Below are 22,739 nucleotides of genomic sequence, written 5' to 3'. Positions count from 1 at the left end.
GGAAATTTCTTCTTTTTTCTTTTGAGGAAAATGGAAATTTCTTCTTCCCTCTGTGCCTAACGCGCGTACACAGACTCGGCCCATGTAATTTTCAGCAAGCAGGACAGCGAACCAGGGACAATTCGGCCCATTTAGTCAAGCCACCACCAGGATACGCGAGCAGCTCAGAAGCGCTTCAGTGATATCTTCCCTCTAACCAAACCCCATGTTCAAACAACCTAAAAGTTAGGCCTTTAGTTGTCAATCTCATAAAAAATTTCAAACCCAGGAATTGAAACAAGGGTAGTTCTAACCAAAAATTTCAACTGCATGTGAAGTTGTCAATCTCTATGACCTTGTCGTACTTGCTATTTCTTCTTTTCTTAGAAAAATAGCTAACTGCAAATCTAAATATATTTATATTTGGAAAACATACGGGAGAATAATCCCACGAGGCCCCAGAAACAAACCCAAATCACACCCATCGTTTACCCAGCTACCTTCCACTGGCCAGTGGGCCCAGGAATGGAAAAAAGAGGTAAGAGGAGACCACACAGCAGAAGCTAGTGCTTGACCATCTTCTCCCTGTCTCCGCACCAGTCCAAAGTCCGGTTCACATGCGGTTGTTCGCTTCCGGCTTCCTCCTCATCAGCTCGTCGATCGATCTCCTCCCCTCTCCGTCTGCCTCCAATCTGATCTCCATTGCCGTTGCGCCCCCTTCCTTCCGAGCTCGCGGAGCCTCATGGTCGCAATGGCGAGCAGCTTGGCCGCTCTCGTTGCGGTGTCCGTGGCGCTGCTGCTGCTGCTGCTCAGTGGCACGGAGGCCAAGTTCCTGTCGAAGGCCAGCAACATCACCGTGGTCGGATCGGTGTACTGCGACGCCTGCTCCAACAATACCTTCTCCAAGCATAGCTTCTTCTTGAAAGGTGACTGGAAATGCTCTCTGTCAAACAGGTTGCACATTGCCTCATCCTGCATTGCATTTTTTTTTTACCCAATGGTAACTTTTTCCCCGGGAAGGATCCTGCATTGCAGTAGAAGCCTACTTCGCTCTGAAATATGCTAGAGACACTGCATCAGGTTCTTTCATGCATTCTTTTGCAGTAGATGTACAAGCTGTTACATTTCGTATGTTTCAGGAGGACTAGTATTTTTTTTCCCGTCCTCTTGTTCAACTACACACAAGTATATCGCTTGGTCCAGCTCATTTGGTGTTGCGATATACGAGAAGAACTCTAGTTCTGATTCAGTTTTTCGGTATTATTCACTGATAACCACCGCCGTTCAGACCGTGCTTACTTCAGTGTTCCTCGATTTTGTCATGCATTGGGATTTATTAGTATTTGTATTAGTTGGCAGTTAGCACTGCCTCAAGCAGAAATGTGCTTCACCAGGTAAAGGGCTTTGCATGAGTTGCTGTTGCTCTGCACTTGACCTTCAGAATTCAGACATTCAGTTCATCCGTGCTTATGAACTGTCAGAGCATGGCATGCCTATGATCCGCAGTTCTGCACTAGATTTCAACGCCTCACTATGACACGCATCCTCAGGTCTCTCAGTACTACATTGCATAGCTCAGATTTCAGAAGCCCAACTGGCGCCATGGCTTTCATATTTGCATTGCACTCTGAATTAACTCCATGTACCGAAATGAAGTATTTAAACTTCGCCTCTAGATACCTTAACGAGCAGTTTTCTTGAGTAATACCCTCTCTGATCCAAATTATAGATCGTTTGACTTTTTTAACTCCAAGTTTTGACCGGTACTCTTATTCAATTTTTTTGCAAATATAATATAATTTAAGTCATTCTTAAAAAACTTGTATCGATAAAGCAATCTACAACAAAAGAAGTAATATTTTATACAAATTTTTAAATAAGATGGCGGTCAAATTTGGGGTGAAAAAAGTCAAACGACTTGTAATTCGGAACGGAGAGAGTACTAGATCATTGCAATTTTTCTTCAGATATTTACAGATGAACTGTGCTTAGAGGGAGTATGGGTGCTGAACCCAAATGCTAAATCCACTAACGACGGCACATGCTGCGTGCAGGAGCCCGGGTTCTGATCAAGTGCAGCTTCAGGGTGAACTCGACGTCGTCGGAGGAGCTGTCCCTGGAGGCGGAGCGCACCACCGACCAGCACGGCGTGTACAAGCTGGACGTGCCCCCCGTGGACGGCTTCGAGTGCCGCGAGGGCCGCGAGCTCCGCTCGGCGTGCCGCGCCACGCTCGTCCGGAGCTCCTCCGCCGCCTGCGACGTCCCGGGCACCGGCGGCTCCACGCAGCACATCGCGCTCCGCTCCCGCGCCACCAGCGCCTGCTTCCTCAACCTCAACGCGCTCAACTTCCGCCCCGCCAAGCGGGGCGGCGCGCTCTGCCCCGGCGGCGGCGGCGCCGCGGCCGGCGCGTTCGGCTCGTCGCTCTTCTTCTGGCCGTTCCTGCCGCTCTTCTGGCCGCCGTTCGTCCGGCCACCGTACGCCTCGCCGGGCGGCGGCGCAGCCGGCGGGACGGTGTCGTTCCCGTGGCCGTTCCCCGTGCCGGATTGGCTGGTGCCCTTCCTGCGCCCGCCGTTCTTGCCGTTCCCGCTCTACGAGCCGGCCGCGCCGCCGCCGCCGTTCTACCGCTTCCCTCCTTCCCAAGAAGCGGGTTCTCGCCCTTAGACAGACATGAGTCGTGCTCAGAAGAACCTTGTCAAGATACGAGATTTTAGCCTTCTTGCCAAGAATATCTGCAGATTCTGTGCGTTTAGTGGCGAGAGAGTGAGAGGCCGTGTGATATTTGGTCTTGTGCTAGGTGACCACTGTTCATGAAACTGGAGCCAGCAGTGCTGATGTAGTGATGTTGCCATGGTGTTCATTGTGCTGATGAACATGAGGTCTGATATTCAGTAGTGACAATGGTTACTAGTGTTGATCTTCTTATGAAGGTTCAGAAAAAAAACAGAGTATATTTGTTCACCTTCCCTCCGCGGTAAAAATCAAGGATTTTTAGCTGTCCACTACGGCCAGTCTATTTTGGAAAAGTTAAAGTGCAATGCGATCTATCTTTTTTCTTTTTGGAAAAAAATTGAAAAAGTTGCTACCCGCTCCACTTCTCTGCAAAGCGCAACTACTAAACATGATGCGCAACTACTAAGCATGATAAAGACAAAATAGATGACATCAACACATACAAAATCAATCTTAGATTTAAAAAAGCGGTAATTTTACAACTGAGTGTCAAAATTAAAATCCGATTGCACCATTGCGTTGCCCCCAACAAAAAGATCAAAATAAGATCTCACTTCAATATGTTTCGATGATAATTTTCTCATACAGTTCCAAAAGCACTTTTGTTAAAGGTTGAAAGCATATCATAATAAACTCCGAAGCAATTTAAAACAAATGTACAAGCAAATAAAACAGATTGATCCAAAGCAAATTAGAATAATTATACAAGCAAATAAAATAGATTCACAATAATACAATAATATTGTTCATCATGTAACCAATAGATACACCTGCTTATGCTTGACTTTAGCTTCGCTGCACATGACTAAAAAAATGCATGTTAAATGCATGTGCTAAAATGCATGTTAAAAAAGTTCTGGAGGCAACAAAAAAAGCATATGTATGATCAAATAAACTGTGCTAGCTTTAGAAGCGCCTTATTTCCTAAACCAGAAGCAAATTATTATCCCAAAGGACCATAATATTGCGTAACACAGATCATATTGTTGCTTCTAAATATAACATAAAATGCTTTCCAGACATACACATAAAATGCATAATGAACATGTACAATCACAAAATGAGAATTGTGAACGTCAGATTTTAGACAATGATAGACATAACACTAGATTGAATAATTTGCTTGTTGATTTAGCATCTAATTATGTTGTTGCAGCTGTGACGCAAGCACAACAATTTGTGCTAATGCAGTTGCTCCTACATACGCAACAACTATCCATACTGCTATACTTTCTGCTACATTAGTTGCCGTATGATGATTCATCAACTTCTGCAGCTAAGCATGCAAAAGTCGCATGTAACCTTTTGCAGAACAAAATACCTATTGTAACCCATATTATTGCCTATCAAGAACAATATTATTGCCCAATTTCTACCAATATTATTGCCTAGTTCTGAAATTATTTCAAATATTTGATGTATTTGCCTACTAGAAAGTACTGAAATGCTTCTAGCATTTGATGTATTTGCCTACTGGAAAGCAATGAAATACTACTAAAAATACTTCTACTATTTGACAAAAATATTATTGACTTGAAAAGTACTGACTAGCGGCGTGTATATAACCAGAGCTACAACACTTGGTTGTGGGGGTCTGTATAGCACCATGACAGGACAAGGAGAGGTTGCTCTACGGTAAGCGAGCCATCACGGCATAGGATTCGTCAGGCAAAATGTCGAATAGCTGAACTTGCAAAACATCGAGCAGGCTAGATAGCAAATGTGTCACGTGAATAGCAACATATCTCGTCGTGACGCTTCTCAAGGCGGTGAACCTCCTTGCGGGCCAAGCGCGCTTCAGCCTCCTGGCGCTCGATGTCGGTGAGCGCAGTCCACGCAGTGCTCGAGTGTCCTCAAAACCCTTGAGCAGAGCCCGGTTATCCTCGCGCCGCAGTAGCTCGTCCAGCTTCTCCCCCATCGCCGAGCTCAACCACAAAGTTGTATTATTGATAACATAGAATCGATGTAGAACACACATGTATTATTGATATTTCACGACCATATTATTGCCTACTAAAGTATATTCATTTACCTAATTTAATAGCATATTACTGCCTGATGAATTATATCATTTTGCCTAACTTACAACTATGATATGAACATCAACTATGTATTGGTGAGAGAAACATCGGAACAAAACTAACAGAGAACACACAAAAGAAATATCTCATGGTTATGCTATAAATTACTGAAAAGGATTAAAAGTCAGTCATAAAAGCAAGGAATGATATCAATCAAAAACCATATTTTGGAGGAAAAGAACTAAAAAACAGCCGTTCATAATGCTGCCTGATAATTTTTAGTAACGACTAAACACATGTTGAAATTTTGCCAAACAATTACAAATACAGACTTAATAGAGCTAACAAAAAATCATTCCTGACAAATTTATTCCTTTTAACTTATGCAGGCTAACGCATTAGGCGTTACTGGGTTTTGTGGTGCACTACAGATCACTATAGATTGAAAAATAGTGGATGTGCCTATTAAAACAGAAGAGAAGCATTCAAGTCATTGAGCAGAAAAACAAAAACTAAAAAAATGAGGAATTGCTTAATTAATACCAGGATACTATTTGCTAGTTTCAAAAGATATAATGGACTCAAAAAGTAACTTAGGATAAGTGAGAGAGCAAAGTAAATTGAATTCATTAGAAATACCTATCATCATCGGAACACAAAAATACTAAATTAGAAGAACAAAAATGTTAAACTATGATAAGATAGATTGCTTGTCGATTTAGTATAAGTTGCCTACAGGTGAAACAACATACTTAAGCAGGACGCCAAACCGGATGTGGAGAGCCATACTCTACTATCCAGACTTGTCCCCCTAGCATCTTCAACCTGGGAGCAGAAAAACTATAATTGCTTATCCGTTGTTATAAAATTACTTGACGGAAAAACTATAATTTCTAGAAAACATATAACCCGTGTATGCATGCCTAGCTAACAAAGCTACAGCTGCTATGCTGATCCACCAAAAAGTTTGAACACAACAGCTAATGTTAGGGACAAAAAGGGCATTATAGATGAACTTAATATATTATGTATGCCTAGGTAATAGGAGACTTCATTTTTATTATAGAGCATGTAAAAAAACATTAACCATAAATATCTGCAACGGTTTCTTATTTTAGACAGCGTCAGGATTTGCGAGTTTACTGAATAATACTTCTACCTTATGTATGAGAAATATGACATACAAACAAGATATTAAGTCTAATGTAAAAAGTTTTCATTCCAGAAACCAATAGACAACTATAGGTGGAGGTTATTAAACAAGAATAGACAGCTAGTATTCTATTTGTCCAGTCACAAATCATTTTCCACTAAGAAACATGAAGAACAAATAAAAAGCACATGTACTATGAATTGCTTACTCCCGCCACATCATATTTCTCCTTGCAGTAGTTCTTCATGGACGATATGGTCTCATGAGAGGGGGAGAGAAAAGTGGGAGTAAGCGAGAGGAGATCACTTCACGAGTGCTTACTAGGAAGCAGATCGGCACTCCTTGAAGTCCCCTCAACTCGCCATGGCATCGTCGGCGCCCTGGTACCAGGATGATGGAATGGAGACTCGCCTGCGTTCATAGGGGGCCTCTTCCTCCCTACTTGATTTGGGTTTCTCCCTCTACCAAAAAACAGAAAAAATAATCAGCCAAATCAAATAGATTCCGAACGCAAACACAGCGCTCCTGTACAAATTGTTGCTCACATTCGCGTGCATCGGCTCCTCTACCAACAACTGGATCTCACAACATCTCTGCCGAAAAAATCCATAGAGAAAACCCCCAAAAATCCGTTCGCATAGCGATGGAAAAACAGAAGAGCATCGAAGAAATCCATGGGAACAGTGGGATAATATCACCTCCGTGTACGCCCCTTGAATCTCCACCTCCGATCTACGCTTCCCACGATGTAAATTTGCCGGATCTAACGAGAATGGCTAAAGGGCACCTGAGTGAGAGGGGGAGAGGGCACCTGAGTGAGAGAGAGGAGAGATGGACAGGCTAACCTAGAGAGAGAGAGAGTCAGAAAAGGGAGGAGGTGAAATGATGACCTTTGGAGTCTGGAAGTAACGGCATGTGACCTTTGGAGTATGGAAGCTTACGCCGTGAGTGGAAATAATCTTTTTTATATATGTGGTTGTTCGATGGTGGGGATGGATGACGAGAGGCCGCGCAGAAGGTCTATCGTACGGTCCGTTGGAGTGTAGTCTTTACCAAAAATCAATTCTGATGAATATATAGGTCCCCATTTTTAGTAGCTATTAGGATCAAGAAGTCTTTATTAGAATTATAATAATTCAAAAAAAATAACAACTTCTAGTTCCAAAAACGCAACATGAACAAGGTGTCAAGACAAGAGCCATCCTGTACGCTCTAAACCTGTCTAACCTGTTTGGAGCTCATGCCGGAGATGGGGTTGGCTCATTGGCTGTACACGTAAAGTAGGGTATGATTGGTGCGGATTGTTCTGCAAAGGAGTTACGGAACTATACGAAAGTCTGGTTCATCGCCTTACCAAGAAAAGGCGTCGCCCAATGTGCAGATGACACGATGCAGTAGGTACAAGTGTCTGCGTAACCGATTGCCTGAACATGGAGTTCGTTCCATCAGACCTTGCTGCTCTGTCTTTTCTCTTGGACCCTAACATGGTACGTCGTACGACCATGACGCTGCCAAAACCCATTGCAACCTTTCCAGTGGAAGTGCAGCTCAAATGTTCGGAAAAGAGTTTACACGACAGCCAAACAAACAGATTGATGAAGGGGTTTCAAAAATCATGGCTGGATGATCTTGGGTCCAGGTGTCAAACCCTGGACTGCTCTCTCGTGACGCCCGCGGACTAGCTAGACGGACACCATAAAACAAACAAATTAAATGCGGCGAGTACCGAGAAGGCTGACGTTATGGAGCGTTCGTTGCATTAGGGAGGAGCAGAGCTAATCAGGATGAGCTAAACAACCCTTGTGGTTGGGCAGCTTGACACCTCCAAACTGATCGCAATCATGCACGCAGGTCAGAGAGGGAGTTGCCGCTAATCTACTGCATTATTGCAAAAAAATGACGCCATGAACTGGCCCCCTCATGAGGTCGGCCATGCATGAGGTCACGCGTGCATGGAGCATCCCTGGCCCATCGCTCCAGTTTGTTTTGTTTGCCCTCCGCAACTGCCAAACCGTACCCTAACAATTGTACTATATGAGTGTACTGCTACAAGTGTGTAATTCTATATGTGCAATTATTGTGTACAAAATTGCATAGCCTCTCTCTCTCATCACCTCCTATAATGTTATGTTAAAACAGCCTCTTGATCAAGACCCTTTCTCTAGATTCACTAACCATCTTCTCTCCTATATATATTCCTCTCACCTCCTCATTCTTGACCACTAAGCTTGATTTCACCATAAGCCTCTACCAATCAGCATCGCCCATACTTCCACTTCGTCCACGCACGCCTTCATCACCCCGCGGCGACGTGTCCGCCGCCATGGCTGAGAAGAAGCTGGCCGCGGAGAAAGCGAGGAAGCCGGGGCTCATCACCAAGACGCTGGGCCGGTGCCGGAGCGCGCGGCGGAGCAAGCAGCCGCCGGCGCCGGAGGGCTGCTTCACGGTGTGCGTCGGCGCGGGGCGGCAGCGCTTCGCGGTCCGGACGGAGCGCGTCAACCACCCGCTGTTCCGGGCGCTGCTGGAGGAGGCCGAGGAGGCGTTCGGGTACGCGACCGCGGGCCCGCTCGCGCTGCCCTGCGACGCCGACGCCTTCGTGCGGGTGCTGGAGCGGATCGAGGAGGAGGAGGAGGCTGCTGCTGGCGAGGCGGCGGCGGCGGCGGCGGCCGTGGCGAGGTGCGGCCTCGTCAGGGGCCACTCCGCGTACCGGCTGCTCGCCCCCGGCCGGCAGCTCCTCGTCGGCCGGTCGTAGCTTGGGCGGCGACGGGTGCTCGATCTCGCCGAGATCTGCACCCGATCTCCCTCTATGTGTGTACTGAATACTGATGGCAATCGTGTGCAGATCATGTAGATGCCAACCGCCAAGAGGTGGCTCGGGCATCCTAGTAGTCGACGAGTTCTTGAGCTCGAGTTTTTTGTTGAGCATATTCTCATTGTGAGACGGACAAAAAAAATGTCATGTGCTCTGATGATCTAGATGTGTTGATGGCATGATGTTTTGTTTGTTGCCCTCACATGATGCAATGATAGTTCTTTTTTTAAAGGGATCAAGAATGGCTTCAAAACAATGGAGAGTACAAGGGTCAGGGGAAAATTCCCCTGATTACAAATAGTACATCCAGGTAGCAGCATACCTAGGTTCAACAAGTGAGCAGAACATAGTAACAGGTACATGCATGACACAATCATTCTGACAAGACTTGTTCACAAATAGGAGTATTGAACATTCCAAGAATCTAGAGTTTCCGTAGTTCATTTTACTGCTTTGTTACCAGATCACAAGTAGGAATGCAACTTCCTGAAGAGCATAGTTGCAGTATTGACATCAATTTGTCAAATCAAATGATATTTTCTCATAGAAAAAAGGAGCCAATATTAAACCTTAGGTTACTTTGATGTATAGTGTTTAGAGAGCAAAAGAATTCAAGGTCATCTCTGCGTATGTACCTGCTGGCGATGCATAACGGGTAAAGATTGAATTGACAGAACGGCTCAGCTCCCAGAATTCAGTATCCAGTGAACAACACCTGATGAGCCACACTTTCCATACAAGATTTGCAACTCTAGACCCTGTTGACCAAGCTGGGTTGCTGCACTCTGATAAGATAATCAGTTCTGATTTTATTTGACCCATTCTACGACGATGCACAGAAAATTCGTAGAGCATCAGTTCATCGCTGTATAAGAAAAATAAATAAGGAAAAGGTGCTACAAACTGATTGCTGCCTCTAAACTTCAGAGTTGTTCCAAAAATGATAACTTGCAACCGATCAGTTGAACCATTTACTGTATCATATTTACATGATTAAAGAACATACTGGCATTCTTTGAACACCCAAAGACAACGCAAATAAAGCATACAACTGCCATTTCAGTAAATTGTCCTTGAAACCTTTAATACATGTAATACAATAACCTATTTTGTCAAATTTGTGGCTCAATCTCCTAATAATATGGAGAAGCCAGGGGCATTAGCTATACAGATGTTTAATGTACAAGAAAAATACTATTTCTTTGAACCAGTCACTTCTAAGAGACATGTTTGACTACATCAAGATAGGAGAATACTACACATACTAGAAAAGCTCGCGGCTTTGCCGCGAGTGGCCAGTGGATGTACCCGTGGTACACTATCTTTTTTCACGTGCGATGTATAAATATTTTTACAAACGAACTGTAGAAGCATTTTGAATTTTGAGCAGCTTTTGTATCGAACACTTTTTTATTTGAAGACATTTTAGTGTTCCATTTATAGGTTCAATGGGTGATTTACCAGAGCTTTGGATTTCTAAATTTGCTTTTTAGCGAAGTTGTAGGTTTTGGAATTTCGAGCAACCTTTATGCTGGACACTTTTTTAATTTGAAGACGTATCATTTCAGTGGGTTTGGGCATGAAGACCTCTTCGATCACTTTTGATTAATTTGTATGCCTTTGGATGAATTTAAAGAATGTATTTATAATTTGTTCTAATTAAATAACGCATAGTAGGGCAAAAATGGAATATTTGGAAATCTTATCACAATGTTCCTTTTTGAGTCAAACACAATGTTGCCTAACTCAAAAGGAGTTATATGTAATGAGTTGTTTACTCTCCTCACTTTTGAGTGCTCTTTTAAAATTTATGCGCCAACCATTGGGCCACAGTCAGGAGTCATCTTAGCATGGTTGCCATCATGTGGTTGTTGAATATGTATATATTTCCTAGCACATGCCTCTCTAAAAGAAAAGTCCACGTAACAGCAAATAATGGTATGATGAGGGGAATCACTATTTTGCAAAGCTTAAGACAAATGCAGGAACAAATCAATGACAACTGTTTAGAACATTAGTCTATTTAGCATACTAATTGTAGCTATGAACTGTGCGGACTATATATTTCAACAAATTGGGCTATAGTGGCATTACAGCTGCGATTCTCCACAGGTACCATTTGCCAATAATATTCTTCATCTAAAAAAAAATGGACAAATAATGTAAGCTTCTATGGCATAGTATGTATTGAGCATAATTTGTGCCTATGTAAAGAATCAATGTAACAATGCATCAAAACTTCGTTGGTAGTCATATAGAAGTCGTGTGAGGTCTTAGACTGTCTCCAACAGTCCGGACCCAAACCGGAGACGCATTCACCAGTTTGGGTCGCGCTGAGCGAAAGGGTACGTGACCCATAGTCTTCCTTCTCCAACAGTGGACGCAAACGAGGCCGTTCGTCTCCAGCAGATCCCCCGCCGCCCCCGTCGAACTCCGTTGCCCAGGCAGGTCCCCTGTCGCCCTGTGCGCCTCCGTCCGCCCCGGCCGGACCGGATCTCGCCGCCCCTGCGTCTCCCTCTCCGCCTCGTGGTCGTCGTCAGGCCCCGCCTCGCCGGATGAATAGGAGGATCAGCTCAACTCCGGCCGGCGAGCTCCCTCCCCTGCGCGCCCGTCGGCTCCCACGACCCCAGGTACCTTCGATGCCGCTGCCGGGGCCTATGCCCTCACCACCGCCGGACTCTCCATCCGCCTCGCACTCATGGGCCCACCATGGACGATGGCGCAGGTTTGGGTGGTGGGGTAGGACGACGCATATTTGCCTCTCCTCTCTCCTCGTACGCAAAATGCCTACTTGCTTTGGGTACTCTGTTGGAGGATGTGTTTTCACTATACACCACCCATTTTGGGTTTGGGTAGTGGTATGGGTAGCTTGTTGGAGATAGCCCTTATGAGTCTTATGAGAGAATTATATTTTCTGAAACTATGAATATCTAACATAAAATTGAAATGTAGTCATAGAAGCCAAGGCGGTACATGAGTATGTACAGTGAAGAGCAGTTCAAAATTGTGCCTAAGATAATCCGCTGCCTCTTCTGCAAGTTTCAGATCAGGGATACCCTGAAATTTGAATAAAGGTAATTAACTCTAAAAAATGTTCCATTATTGCTACTTCTAATCTCTAATTTATTCACATGGTCTTTAGATGTACTGCCAAGTCTTTGTATTCCTGCAGCACCCTGAGAAGATTCTGATGTGTTTTCACTATACTCAGTTGTCACAAGGACCTTGGCCTACATGAAGTTTTGGAAGAACATATTACATCATATCATGTTGTATGAGATAGTATAATTCAGATCAGAGCATGCAAAAAATTCAAATATGGATAGAGGTTTAGACTGAAAGGCACATGCTGGATATCAACAAGTCATTTAGCACTGCCTTATTGCTAATTTTCGTATTTCCATAAAGAAAGTTATTTCAACTGGCCTACAAATATACTAATGTTTACATTTAGTAGAAACCTCAAGAATTCCTCTTAAACATTCGGTCGATCAGGTGCACAGTGTCAGGGAGGTTGAAATTTCCATCAGAGATTGTAATGATTCTGTACCAAATCTTTGTATTCCTGCTGCATCCTGAGAAGATTCTGATGTGCATGTGCTATCTGTATACTCAGTTGTCACAACGACCTTATCCTACATGAAGTTTTGAAAGAACATATTACATCATAGCATGTTGTATGAGAGAGTATAATTCAGACCAGATCATGCAAAAAATTCAAATATGGATAGAGGTTTAGACTGAAAGGCACATGGTGGATATCAAGAAGTCATTTTAGCACTGCCTTTTTGCTAATTTTCGTATTTCCATAAGGAAAGTTTTTTCAACTGACCTATAAATATGCTAATGTTGACATTTAAGAGAAACCACAATAATTTCTCTAAACATTTGGTCGAGTGGCGGGGAGGTTGAAATTTCCATCAGAGATTGTAATGATTCTGGAAGAAAATAACAAGCAAGGTCCCATGTGTAAAAATTTCATAATTTCAACTTGGGTTGGTGCTTCCAAACCATTCAAGAATGATGTCAATCAAGATTTCCAAAAGAAATGCGAGGCATTCAAAATAAATGGTACTTGTCAGTGCCCATCATCCTACATTTGTTTTGCTGAAACATTGTTTACTCAATCATTGTATGTGACATCATGGTGAATGAGGGGCCAGAGGCAAATGTGTCCTCATCTGCGATAGTGTGCAGCATTTGCAATGATGCTGCTATTGTAAGCTCATATTCTGGTTGAAGAAAAAGAATACAGGGTTTTGGCTGTGTGCATACCAAAGGTTTATGCAGATTGTTGTCTGTAGATGCCAAGGAAAATCTGGCAGATATACTATTATGTTGCAGTTTCCATAATAGATAGATAAATTGCTTAATCCTGAAGAGATGGGAGACGTCGATTGTTAAGGGTACTCTTGACAAGTGCTTTTCTCAAATTCTAAAAGATTGAAATCCTGCCTGTTTGTTCTTTTTAGTTCCAAGCAAAAGTGAGGGAAGCCTTGAGTTATAGTACAAACCTTATGCAAACCAAAGGTTTATGCAGATTTTGCAGCATCACTTGTGTAATATCTCTCACTCTGCATCGAGAACAAGCATATAGTTTTAGTTGGGAGCTGAAATGACTTGCTTTATGTTTAAGATTGCGAGCAAAGATTAGATTTGATCACTGGTGACACCAAAATAATTGAACTAATGAATTTAACTACAAAGGCACACAATTCTTTGTTACTTAGATCACATAAGATGGTGTGCCTGTCAAAAGTATAGCCTCGATCATGTTATTTATGTTAGGCAGAACATGTTTCCATCTAAATTTTAAAATTATTAAGAACGCAAATCCCATCTATAGACTATAAGGCATGAAAGCAGAACTATGATTGAGTACAGATAACACTCTTTCAGGATTATCATTTAATAACTATTAAAAAATACAGAGCCCTTTGTTGTCACAGTGAACTGCATTTGGTTCAGTTAAATAGAGAGACTGGTATCTGAATTATAGTTGACAGTATTAGACTGCTGCCTGTTTGTGGTCAAATATTTGGTTAAATATGCAGAAGATTAAGTTCAAATTTTAGCTTAATGCAACTGCAAAAACAAAGTGATGTACTAAAACAATTTATACGTATATCTATGCACAGCTCCCATTTAGTTTGTTCTGCATTTGATATATAGAGTATTACTATTGAGGGGTTAATTTTGTAATTAGCTTAGGGATGTGCTTCCTAATTCCTCTCCAGTTTTACCATGTATGAAAGACACGGTTCCTGATCTTTTGTTGCTTCTGCAGCAACTCATCCATTTACTGACTATGCTGTCGCAAATAAGTCCAAATAGATTGAACCAACACAGAAAAAAGGGCAGCTTTCATATGCGAAGAACAAGGCAACATAGGCTAGTCCTTCAGACATTGTGCGTACCTGATGGGCATAATCTCTTACGGCTGTGGGCGATGAACAGCGGTACGCAGTGCGCCAAAGGCTGAGAAATTCTGCCGCGTGCGGAAGAGCAGCGTCCCATGCTTCCACGAAACTGTGCCAGGAAGCCGAGCGAAGAGGGCCTATCCGTCAATCCGTGGCTTGCAGTGGTTAGGAGCAGCGAGAGCGCAAGGCGAGCAGCGCGGCAGTGCAACAGTTACAACATACCTTCACCGGACGCCGGGCGAAGTCGCTTGCTCGGTTGCTCCTGCCGGCTGACGCCTACTCCGAGCAATGCTTCGGCAGGCGCTTGGAGCTTCTCGCTCCCGCCGGTTGCCGCTCACTTCAAGCGACACTTGAATCTGCCGGCCGCTACGCGCGCGTGGAGTTGGTGGCCCCCGCCGGCTGCGCCGCCCGGCTCAACCGGATCCGTGGAGAGAGGGGAGGATGATGCCACGCCTACTTCGGCCGCCGGCCCGGCTTCCGCGTTTGCCTGTGCGGCTGTCCGTTGTGTGGCATCCGCCTGCGACCATGGCGGCCGCTGCACCCTGCCTTCAAAAGCGGCTACCCGTTCATGCTTGCCTCTCCTTCCGCGGATCCAGCCCCCAACCTCGGCTGCCCGTCCTCAGTCGGCGTCGCCGCACCCTGCCCTCGGCCGCGCATGCTGGCGAGCGGTCTCCCCCGGCGCGGGGAAGAAGAGGGGCCGGCGCCTGACGCTCGGCCCTCTACCCACATCTCTATGGGCCGCGCGGAGAGAGAGCCAGGTGTGGCGCTCGGCGCGGGGCGAAAGCGAGGGCCAGCGCCTGGCGGCCGGCGCGGCGACAGGACGGCAGACGAAACGAAAAGACGCCGTTGAAGTGCGTTTTGATTTTGCAAAAATTTGAGGGGTCTTTTGAAAAATGGCCATGGCTCGCACGATCTAGACCAGTCATGCCCGATCCGACGGCTGAGGCGAGCCGCGCTGATGTGGCCACGCTGGCTGGGCACCTTTTGGTGCAGGAATCGTATTTAGAGATATATGGGAACCTTGATACAATATATGCTTAAATAATTACCCATCAGCTTTTGGAACACTTGGACCGCCAATGAGAAGGAATCAGCTTAAAATTAAGATGTGGTAGTCTCCATGCCCCTTTTTTTTTTATCGTTCACTCCTCTAGAGTCAAAAGTTGGATGCTTGGAGCCATCTTGTCTCGTTAGCTAGAGCTCCATCTGAAAAGCTGGAGGAAGACTAAGTAAAAAGAGCTTTTGGTAAGAGTGAAGGACACATAATCCAACTTGTGAGTGCTTAAAGCAGCTTCACAAATAATGCGCACATCTTGCATTACTATTTCTTTTTGGAAAAGTTGCAGAAGTTGAATGGGCAATTCGAAACAGGGTCGTTTGAAACGAGAAAGGCACAACTATAATATTTGCTTCTAAGATAGACCTCTAATGAAGTAAAAGAATATACATGTCTACATAGTTTCTTAGGGAGAGACATGTCAATGTAGTGTCTGAACCACAAAGTCAACATACATAAGCATGGAGGAGATCAACAGAGCCATTAAGGTCACAAGTGCAGTTTTCACGGACCACTATTTGATTTTTTTAGGCTTATTTATTTAACACACAAAATAGTGAAATGAAAAAAAAAACGGCACATCAAGCACTGAATAGAGGTATTTGAACTTTGAACATACTCTTTTTTTTTAGGGCAACTTTGAACATACTCAGAAAATCGCTTAACTGAAAGTGGTGGCGCAGCTGCCCAAGCATTGATAGGGGTGCATGAGCAATAGTAGTACCTACGAGGGTTCATTTGAAAAGTATCAAAAGTGGGCTCGAACAAGAATTACTACCACACTCCACGGACCACTCGAACAAACGGCCCAGCCCATATAAGCCCAGCCACCTATCCCTCGGCCGCGGCCCAAGTGTGCATCGCCTAAACCCTAATCCCTGCACCGGACGGCTGAGACCGCCCCGCTCGCGGCGCCACCCGGCATCTGACGGCCAAGGAGCGTCCAACTCGGCGCGAGACATCCTTTATAGAACCACCTCTCCGCGTCCAAGCGCCCACTCGCCGCCTCCCCCCCTCCCCCCCGCGTCGCCGTCGTCTCCCGTTCGGAACGCCAAGCTCCACTCCGGCGAAATGGTACGTGCGGTCTCGCCGTTGATCCGCCCCCCCTTACCTTCCGATTCCCGCCGTCTGAACTTCTTTTCCTGAAGGAAAACCCTGTGGTTTCCTGAAGGAAACGCCAACCTCTTTTCCCTAAATTTGTGATGCTTCAATCTGGTTTCGTGGATCTTGGGGGGGGGGCGCATGATGTAGTTGTAATTTTCGGTTGATTTCTTGCTGAAATCTGTGTATGATTGATGCAATGTGCTAAGACCTTGAACCACAAATCTGCAGGCCCCGAAGCGAGGTGGCAAGGCGCCGGTGCCGGCCAAGAAGAAAACAGTATGTGCTGCGCCCCACCACGTTCTTTCTCGAGATGTGTAAGGTGCCACTGCTGGATATAGTGGACTGATTTGGTTGTGTTTGGCTTGGTGTAGGAGAAGATTACCAACCCGCTCTTTGAGAAGAGGCCGAAGCAGTTCGGTATCGGCGGTGCGCTTCCGCCCAAGAAGGACCTGCACCGGTTCGTCAAGTGGCCCAAGGTCGTGCGCATCCAGCGCCAGCGCCGTATCCTCAAGCAGCGCCTCAAGGTGCCGCCGGCGCTCAACCAGTTTACCCGTACCCTCGACAAGAACCTCGGTATACACAGCATTCCCCCCTCTTGTTTATAGAGGTCAGCTGGACATAGGATGTTCAATGTCTGAATTCACTAGAAGTATATCCCCGTCTTGCTTGCCTGTCTCGAATAGATGTAGGACCAGGTACATTGTCATATGAACAACTGATTGGTAAATGGTAACTAACTGAGTTGATACGTGCATTAATCAGTGGATGATCTTGTCCACATGATGGCAATACAGTTGTTGAATTCGTGTAATACCGTTTATCATTATATATCATGCTTGTTTGTCTTGATTTCTCGATTGGCACATAGAGTCTTGACATGTTTATGTGCCTGCCAGTGGTGTTTGTTTAGACCTTGGCACCACTGAAACATATATGTGCTTTTCCATATTAGGAATGTGTGGTAGCATGTCTAATCTTGCCTGTGAGAATGATCAAACGCCATATTTTTCTCATAGAAGCTACTGAAAAACTATAAAACAGGAATGTTACTGTTTTAGCTGGTGGTTGCTGCAATGCATGAACATTATCTGGTCCTGGCATTATGTCTTCTCGACTTGCTATTGTTGTTTGATGTTTGCTTTGTTTGTTCTGTTTTAGCTATCTATCTATTTTTTCACTGTAAAATATGTAGTTGATAATATATGTGAATGTATGTTTGCAGCTACCAACTTGTTTAAGATGCTTCTGAAGTACCGCCCTGAGGACAAGGCTGCCAAGAAGGAGAGACTTTTGAAGAGGGCTCAGGCTGAGAATGAAGGGAAAACCGTTGAGGCTAAGAAACCAATTGTCGTGAAGTATGGCCTTAACCATGTGACCTACCTCATTGAGCAGGTAAGAGTGTAAGACATCGCTTCTCTGTTTTACTTAACAACTTGCTAATGAAGGGTAACACACTCATGGCAACAAATATTGACACTGCTGATTTGAATTTTTTTTCCTCCAGAACAAGGCCCAGCTTGTTGTCATCGCCCATGATGTGGATCCGATTGAGCTTGTTGTGTGGCTTCCAGCCCTGTGCAGGAAGATGGAGGTCCCTTACTGCATTGTTAAAGGAAAGGCTCGCCTTGGATCGGTATGTTTTCTACACTGTAAATTGAGCTTGATTACATGATCAATGGTTGTCTGAAAATGAATGCTGAAACTGTACAAATAATGGTGCACAGATTGTTCACAAGAAGACCGCATCCGTGCTGTGCCTTACCACTGTCAAGAACGAGGACAAGCTTGAGTTCAGCAAGATCTTGGAGGCTATTAAGGTATGAAAGAATGGCATATTGTGGTCTGATTGGTATTGTGTGGTTATGATCCCTCTTAAAATGAATTAAATTGTACTCCAGGCAAACTTCAACGACAAGTTTGACGAGGTCAGGAAGAAGTGGGGAGGTGGCATCATGGGCTCCAAGTCGCAGGCCAAGACCAAGGCCAGGGAAAAGCTGCTCGCCAAGGAGGCCGCCCAGCGGATGACCTAGATTATCTTATTCTGAGTCCCGTCTGTAGTTCCTGTGCCGACCCGGAAAAGCTGATGAGCATTGTGCACTCGTATTGTGGTTTCTGAATCTAGTTTCACATGTTTTCATTCGCCAGACCATGTCTAGAAACTTTGCAAGACAAGAGTTTACAGTGTTTATGAGATGTTTTGAGCCTCGAAGTCTCGTATCATGTGCTGAGGTTTACTGATGACAATTCACGCTGCATTGCTGAGCGAAAATTGTTTTCTGAGAACTCTTCATTGCTGAGGTTTACTGAGGTCATTCACGCTGTTGCTGGCGATATTATTCCATGTTCTTGCCGGTGCTGTTGCGTGCATGCAGAAATGGCTTGACTAGACATCAAGTGCAAACCAATTTTTGAAGTGTTTATCACTAACTTTTGGCCTAGATGACAGTTGCATACTTGTTTTTAGGGCCCACGTGTCAATTTGCTAGTGGGTCAGGTGTTGGTAAGTGCACGTGGACCCCTCTGGAGACGCCGGGCTCGTCCACAAGGCCCGGATGGAGAAGCCATTAGCCCAACGAAAAGACAAGGTCCCGTGCTCTCTAATCCCGATCTCGCGAGTCACTTACAAGGAGGAGCTCCGTGAAGGAGACGGGGGCAGAGGTTGATTTCCCTGACAGAGTTCAAGGCCAGCTCCGAACCCGCCTCCGTCCAGATCCAGGCCTCCTCCCATCCACCACAGCCGCACTACCTCTCGCCGGCGTCCTCTCGGACTTGGGGTTGGTTGGCTTCCTTCTTCTTCAGCTGGTAAGGAGAGCGCCCGCCTGCCCCGCGTCGCGTTCAGCTCTGCAGAATGTTTTACGCCGCCATTTCCGTAGTGCTTGGATTCTCATTGTTCACGGCCTAATCCGTCACTGGCTCACTGCTCTGTGTTTTTTCTTTTCTGCCAGGAGGCCGGGCGATGGGGGTTGTCAGGAGGAGGAGCCTCGGATCGGGGGTGCTCTTGGCCCTTGTGCCTCGTGGCTCTCCTGCGCGGTGCCGCGGCCATCCGCTTCGTGATCGACAGGGAGGAGTGCTTCTCCCACAACGACGACTACGAAGGGGACACCGTCCACGTGTCCTTCGTCGTCATCAAGGCGGAGACGCCGTGGCATTACACCCAGGACGGCGTGGATCTTGTGGTACGGCCTCAGCTTTCTCTTCTCGTCCATGATTCTTGTTTTGACTTTTGAGAGCATTACAGAAACAATTCATTATCGTTGTGCAAATTAAGGCATTTATTATTGTATAAGCATATCCACTGTATAGCTGATTCAGTCTTGATTTATGACAGATTAAAGATCCTAGAGGTGATCAAATCCATGATTGTCGTGACAAGATTAGCGATAAGTTCGAATTCATAGTTCACAAGCGAGGTGTCCATCGCTTCTGCTTCACTAATAAGTCACCATATCATGAAACGGTGGACTTCGATGTGCATATTGGCCATTTTTCATATTTTGACCAGCATGCCAAAGATGGTACGATTGAGTTTCCATTGTCTCCTTCAGTTACTCAAACAGGCAACATGTTACTATGTTAGGGATAAATTCCTTCTCTTCTCCAACAATGCAGAGCATTTTGGCCCTTTGTTTGAACAAATTGCGAAGTTGGATGAGGCCCTCTACAACATCCAGTTCGAACAGCACTGGTTAGAGGCCCAAACTGACCGCCAAGCAATATGTAAGTTCCTGGCTGTGGCTCCTATCATGCTCTCTTATCTGAATACTAATCCGTTGTAATTATTTTATCATCTCCCCATTGTAAATATTGGTTCAGAATTGCAGTCAATTGAATATAAAATAAGATGCAATTTCTCTGAAAGCAAAAAGAAAAAAGACATGTTCAGCTAGTCAGTACAGTATAAGAAGTTGGGGAGGGATTTCTGGCTCTCAATTTTCAGAATTAGAACACTCCAGTAATAAATAACATCAACATGAGAATGCTTCGCAATGATATACTTTGTGTAAACCCTAGTAGTTCAGTGCCCTTCTCATGATGGAGAATGCTGACCCATTTTGCATTTACTATTTTCCATGATTTCTTCTGGCGCAAATTTGACATTATTATCAGCTAAGCATGAATTTTGCTAAAAGTGCAATTTCTTTCCTTCCATACCATGATGCAGTAAACGAGAACATGAGCAGGAGGGCAGTTCACAAGGCACTCATTGAATCAGCTGGCCTAGTTGCAGCCAGTGTTGTGCAGGTCTACCTAATGCGCCGCCTCTTCTAGCGTAAGCTGGGGAGTTCTAGGGTCTAATTCTGTGGTAGCAGCTCTCCTTTTGCTGTCAGCAAAACAGAATGTCCATATCGCATTGTATCATTGCAAGATTGGGTACATACTGTTCAATTGTTCATGAATTTTGTTCCAGAACTATGTAATTCACTCGACAAAGTGCAGTGAAGCATTAAATTTTTTAACATCCCATTTCAAACAAAAATTCGTCTCTATCTTTCGATCTGTGCATTGTTGCTAGGCGCTTCACGGTGAGTGCAATTTTCAGATACGTTTGAACCCATCAATGTCAAAGAATACTGATCTTTCTTTGAAGAACGGGCGAATAAAGGACATGCAATAAAACAGTTAGCTTTGTGAATGAAAACTATATATGAAAGCAGTTAGGTTAGAGCAACTCCAGCATACCTTCTAAACAGCTCTCTATCCCAAATTTAGAGGGTTAAGCTACAAAAAATACACTCCACCAAACCCTCTACTTCACCTTCTATTTTGGGAAGGTCTCCAAAATTCCTCCTCCACCGTCCATTCCTAGGGGTCTCTAGGGAGCCCTCTATTATATATTGGAATTGAGGATTATTGCTGGAGTTAAAACAAATTCAGAAGTCTCTAATAAATAGAGGCAACCCCATTTAACATTTAGAGGATCTAATTTAGAAATTACTGCTGGAGTTGCTCTTAGAGAAGCTCCAATGTTGTAGCTAAGGTGGTGCTAGAAAGAGAGAGAAAAGAAAAGTTGAAGCGTCCTACATTGGAGTGGGGGTGCTATACTAGTATCTCCTAGCACCGGTGGCAAGTTCTAGCACCTGGTGCTAGAGGAGAGAGAGGGGAGGAACGAGGAAGGAGGGGTGGAAAAGTTGTGCTTGTGGGTCCTATCTCAATCCATGGTGAAGTGAAAAGTGGTGCAATACAACATCAACATCAACATCAACAAAACCTTTTAATCCCAAGCAAATTGGGGTAGGCTATAGTTGAAACCCAACAAAGATCATTATTTATGGTTCTGTCACGTGAATTGCGGCTTTCCAAGCACTCCTATCCAAGAACAAATCTCTAGGTATACTCCAGTCTTTCAAGTCTCTTCTAATTGTTTCTTCCCATGTCAACTTCGGCCGGCCCCTGCCTCTCCTCATATTACCGTCGTGCTTTAGGATACCACTATGCACTGGTGCCTCTGGCGGTCTCCGTTGGACATGTCCAAACCATCTCAGCCGGTGTTGGATAAGCTTTTCTTCAATTGGTGCTATCCCTAGCCTATCACATATATCATCATTTCGAACTCGATTCATATATGCCCACAAATCCAACGCAATATGCGCATTTCTGCAACACTTAATTGTTGGACGTGCCGTCTTTTTATAGGCCAACATTCCGCACCATACAATATTGCTGGTCTAATCGTCGTTCTATAAAACTTGTCTTTTAACTTCTGAGGTACCCTCTTGTCACAAAGGACGCCAGATGCTTGGCGCCACTTCATCCATCCCGCTTTGATTCTATGACTAACATCCTCATCAATATCTCCATCTCTCTGTAGCATCGATCCCAAATATCGAAAGGTATCCCTCTTGGGCACTACTTGGCCTTCCAAACTAACATCTCCCTCCTCATGAGTGGCGCCGAAGTCACACCTCATATACTCAGTTTTAGTCCTGCTAAGTTTAAAACCTTTGGACTCTAGCATTTGCCGCCACAACTCCAGCTTCCTATTCACTCCCGCACGGCTTTCATCAACTAACACGACATCATCAGCAAAAAGCATACACCAAGGAATATCACCTTGTATGTCTCTTGTGACCTCATCCATCACTAGAGCAAAAAGATACGAGCTCAAAGCTGATCCTTGATGTAGTCCTATCTTAATCGGAAAGTCATCTGTGTCACCATCACTTGTTCGAACCCTAGTCATTACATTATTGTACATGTCCCTAATGAGAGCCACATACTTTGTTGGGACTTTATGCCTATCCAAAGCCCACCACATCACATTCCGTGATATCTTGTCATAAGCCTTCTCCAAGTCAGTGAAAACCATGTGTAGGTCCTTCTTCTGCTCTCTATACCGCTCCATGACATGTCTTATTAGGAAAATTGCGTCTATGGTTGACCTTCCAGGCATGAAACCAAACTGGTTCATAGTGACCCGCGTCATCCCTCTCAAACGATGCTCAATAACTCTCTCCCATAGCT

The 22,739-nt window shown here is 44.7% G+C and overlaps 4 protein-coding genes and 2 long non-coding RNA genes across 8 annotated transcripts; 4 read left to right on the top strand and 2 right to left on the bottom strand.

Annotated features, from left to right (window-relative positions):
* Nucleotides 1–554: 554 nt before the first annotated feature.
* Nucleotides 555–2,936, top strand: LOC120695810 (protein DOWNSTREAM OF FLC-like). Its single transcript, XM_039979043.1, has 2 exons — nt 555–905; nt 2,034–2,936. The coding sequence occupies exons 1-2, from the start codon at nt 722–724 to the stop codon at nt 2,639–2,641; spliced, it is 792 nt and encodes a 263-aa protein (XP_039834977.1). The 5' UTR covers nt 555–721; the 3' UTR covers nt 2,642–2,936.
* A 374-nt stretch (nt 2,937–3,310) lies between these two features.
* On the bottom strand, nt 3,311–6,805 carry LOC120695809. Of its 2 annotated transcripts, none has more exons than XR_005683907.1 (3): nt 6,430–6,805; nt 6,206–6,345; nt 3,311–5,556 (listed from the first exon to the last, which is right to left on the bottom strand). It is a non-coding gene; the product is annotated as an uncharacterized LOC120695809 (long non-coding RNA). The 2 variants fall into 2 exon arrangements; XR_005683906.1 differs by having other exon boundaries at nt 6,583–6,805.
* Nucleotides 6,806–8,090: 1,285 nt separating this feature from the next.
* LOC120695808 (indole-3-acetic acid-induced protein ARG7-like) lies at nt 8,091–8,883 on the top strand. Its single transcript, XM_039979042.1, has one exon. It carries the CDS (start codon nt 8,208–8,210, stop codon nt 8,634–8,636), a length of 429 nt encoding a protein of 142 aa, XP_039834976.1. The 5' UTR covers nt 8,091–8,207; the 3' UTR covers nt 8,637–8,883.
* A 2,746-nt stretch (nt 8,884–11,629) lies between these two features.
* LOC120695807 lies at nt 11,630–14,933 on the bottom strand. 2 transcript variants are annotated; one of them, XR_005683905.1, is made up of 5 exons: nt 14,339–14,933; nt 14,114–14,253; nt 13,211–13,270; nt 12,158–12,331; nt 11,630–11,926 (listed from the first exon to the last, which is right to left on the bottom strand). It is a non-coding gene; the product is annotated as an uncharacterized LOC120695807 (long non-coding RNA). The 2 variants fall into 2 exon arrangements; XR_005683904.1 differs by lacking the exon at nt 11,630–11,926 and having other exon boundaries at nt 12,020–12,331; nt 14,339–14,931.
* Nucleotides 14,934–16,043: 1,110 nt separating this feature from the next.
* On the top strand, nt 16,044–18,497 carry LOC120695806 (60S ribosomal protein L7a-2). The gene is made up of 7 exons (XM_039979040.1): nt 16,044–16,247; nt 16,506–16,553; nt 16,649–16,850; nt 17,500–17,669; nt 17,782–17,910; nt 18,002–18,094; nt 18,176–18,497. The coding sequence occupies exons 1-7, from the start codon at nt 16,245–16,247 to the stop codon at nt 18,305–18,307; spliced, it is 777 nt and encodes a 258-aa protein (XP_039834974.1). The 5' UTR covers nt 16,044–16,244; the 3' UTR covers nt 18,308–18,497.
* A 384-nt stretch (nt 18,498–18,881) lies between these two features.
* On the top strand, nt 18,882–20,754 carry LOC120695422 (transmembrane emp24 domain-containing protein p24beta2-like; the record flags this gene model as incomplete). The annotated part of the gene is made up of 5 exons (XM_039978677.1): nt 18,882–19,079; nt 19,223–19,453; nt 19,606–19,792; nt 19,887–19,994; nt 20,440–20,754. Coding segments are annotated over 5 exons (831 nt in total), but the record flags the coding sequence as incomplete, so codon positions are not given.
* Nucleotides 20,755–22,739: the final 1,985 nt, after the last annotated feature.

The sequence above is a fragment of the Panicum virgatum genome, chromosome 2K (genome assembly GCF_016808335.1).
Source record: "Panicum virgatum strain AP13 chromosome 2K, P.virgatum_v5, whole genome shotgun sequence".
NCBI classification, from domain to species: domain Eukaryota; kingdom Viridiplantae; phylum Streptophyta; class Magnoliopsida; order Poales; family Poaceae; genus Panicum; species Panicum virgatum.
This window is presented reverse-complemented; position numbering and strand designations above follow the sequence as displayed.